The sequence below is a fragment of the Tachysurus fulvidraco genome, chromosome 8 (genome assembly GCF_022655615.1).
Source record: "Tachysurus fulvidraco isolate hzauxx_2018 chromosome 8, HZAU_PFXX_2.0, whole genome shotgun sequence".
NCBI lineage: Eukaryota > Metazoa > Chordata > Actinopteri > Siluriformes > Bagridae > Tachysurus > Tachysurus fulvidraco.
Window position 1 is genome coordinate 966,380 of NC_062525.1, and position 2,510 is coordinate 968,889.

General features: G+C 40.4%; 1 protein-coding gene across 7 annotated transcripts in view; it reads right to left on the reverse strand.

Annotated features, from left to right (window-relative positions):
• Positions 1-1,863, reverse strand: part of LOC113634790 — a 7,495-nt gene extending 5,632 nt beyond the window's left edge. The window contains exons 1-5 of one of the 7 annotated variants that reach the window (XM_047817181.1): positions 1,734-1,812; positions 1,567-1,618; positions 1,202-1,457; positions 230-336; positions 1-120 (exon numbers count right to left, since the gene is read on the reverse strand). The exon at positions 1-120 is cut by the window's left edge and continues 22 nt beyond it. In XM_047817181.1, coding sequence (XP_047673137.1) covers positions 1-120; positions 230-312 — 203 coding nt within the window. In that variant the 5' untranslated portion in view covers positions 313-336; positions 1,202-1,457; positions 1,567-1,618; positions 1,734-1,812. Of the gene's footprint in view, positions 121-229; positions 337-1,201; positions 1,619-1,733 lie in introns of all 7 variants that reach the window. The other 6 variants (XM_047817180.1, XM_047817177.1, XM_047817178.1 and 3 more) reach the window with 6 other exon arrangements.
• Between the last annotated feature and the right edge of the window lie 647 nt (positions 1,864-2,510).

A 2,510-nucleotide genomic window follows, 5' to 3' on the forward strand; every position in this document is an offset into this window, starting at 1 on the left:
AGCTCCATAATCAGCCAGAAGAAATAAAATATCTGTTGATCAGAATCGTTCAGATGACAGAAACTCTCCTGACATTTCCACTGAATAAACCTGAGCAGCTCGTCCTTCTGCATCTTCCCACTGCAACACACACACACACACACACACACACACACACACACACTGATGACATGCTTCACTACATCAGTACTGAAACACTGAACATGTGAGAGGAGCGAGAGCGTCTCACCTCATCAGAGGACCATGAAATTCCACCTTCTTCTCATCAGCTCTGTTTTCAGGTTGAGGTGTAAGATCTTCACGCTTAGACATGTTCCTCACCAGGCCTTTACAGTTCTGTGGAGCAGCAGCAGTTGATATGGTTATTGTTATTTACAGATGAATGTGTTTTAGTTTTATATCAGTCTCTACAGTTCGGTCATCTGTGGATTTCTGCTGATTATCTATACATCTCTGAAGGCTTTTGTCACACACTTGGTTCAGCTGATGCAGGTTTACTACAATAAGTACAGAAGCATTATGAGAGACTCAGACAGCTGAGGAAAACAAACAAACTGCAATTGCACCTGATTTCTACAGCAATAAATCAGTCCAGAAAACAATAAAATTTCAGTTATTAAAGGATTCAGAGTTTAGTTCAATGAAACTAGAGACAATGCAACTTAGACAAGAATTGAGCTGATACTAATCCCCGTCTAATCTCATGGTTTTGCAGAACAGGGTGGATAATTTCACCTTCTCTGATGGACTAGTGTTAGATTATGTGAACAGTGTGATGTAAATATTAATGACTTGTACACACACTCGTGAAATTTACATCTAACCAGCAGGTCAGAGTCAGAGGGACAAGGACAAGCTCCCTGAGACACACACTCATGTTTTGTATAAAATTTAATGCTCAGTTTGAACAAGAGACTTTTCTGATGCTCATTTTTCTGTACAAAGAGACCAGATTTATTTATTTATTTATTTATTTATTTATTTATTTATCTTTACATTAGCATCAATCACAATATACAACTACCAAGTGGCACGTTGTGTTAGTGGTGTTATGGGGTGTGTGTGTGTGTGTGTGTGTGTGTGTGTGTGTGTGTGTGTGTGTGTGTGTGTGTGTGTGTGTGTGTGTGTGTGTGTGTGTGTGGTGAGGTTTATGTTCAGGGTTCAGAGCTGAATCTGATCTAAAAACAAGAAGATTTTAAACCTGGACGTGTGGCAGGATCCCTGAGGTCACACACACCACTGTGAGGATCAGAGTCTGTAATCCAGTCCACTTTATTAGGAACACCAGTTTATTCAAACAATTATCAAGTCATGTTTATAAAGAACGGAAACCTGCTTTAACAACCAAGCAACCGTCAAAAGTCTCTGAGATTCTTCCTTTTAACAATGACTTTACAATGTTCACTTCCTGTAGCAGTGTTGACTAAGCGTCCGGTCAGAGGAAGACCCCAGTGCTCCTGCTTCAGAACACACACACAAGCCAAAGGAGAAACGGTCACAACAGGCGATGTGATGGTGACCAGAACAACACACAGTACAGACACACCGTCACGCTCACACACACACCTTTCTCCTCACACAGCCGAAGCCTCGGAAGAGTTTTGTGTTGATCATTTTTCTGTGTAAAGTAAAGATTAATCATGATGCAGATGTGTTAGAGAAATGACATGAGATTTGATCTACACACACTGGGCTTATGAACATATATGTGATCTGTGGTGTAATTCACACACCTGTCAGATTGAACACATCCTTCATCCTTCATGTCTTCAGCAGCTGCAGTAAAGATCTGCACCATCTCCGTGACCTCAGTGATTCTGATTCTGATTCTATTATTAATTCCTGCTCCCCTCAGTCACTGCACCGCCGCAGCAGCTCAGACACACAACTCGTCATGTCACAGGAATAAAGCAAGTTTTTCTACTGATTTTTTAATACGTTTGTTTATTGGTTTATTTGTTTTTTAGAACACACTTTGCTCATTTTTACATTATTTGATTTTTAATTTCAGAATTAGGGGGCACGGTGACTTAGTGGTTAGCACGTTCACCTCACACCTCCAGGGTTGGGGTTTGATCCCCGCCTCCGCTTTGTGTGTGTGGAGTTTGCATGTTCTCTCCGTGCCTCGGGGGTTTCACACACACACACACACACACACACACACACACACACACACACACACACACACACACACACACACACATATATTTCATAATGACATTCCTTTTGTACAGCTATCTGTCATAACACTTCATACTGTAACATACTTATATAAACACCACACTATATAAACCCTTTTTCAGTTATATGTACATATTACTACACCTGTATAACCTCATGCCCTTATTACACTGCCACTTGTAAATAAGCCATCTACGCACTTCTGATTAGATGCTAACTGCATTTCATTGGCTCTGTACATGTACCTTGCACAATGACAATAAAGTTGAATCTAATCTAATCTAATCTAATCTAATCCGATATGTTCTGACTCTATCACAGCACTTTAT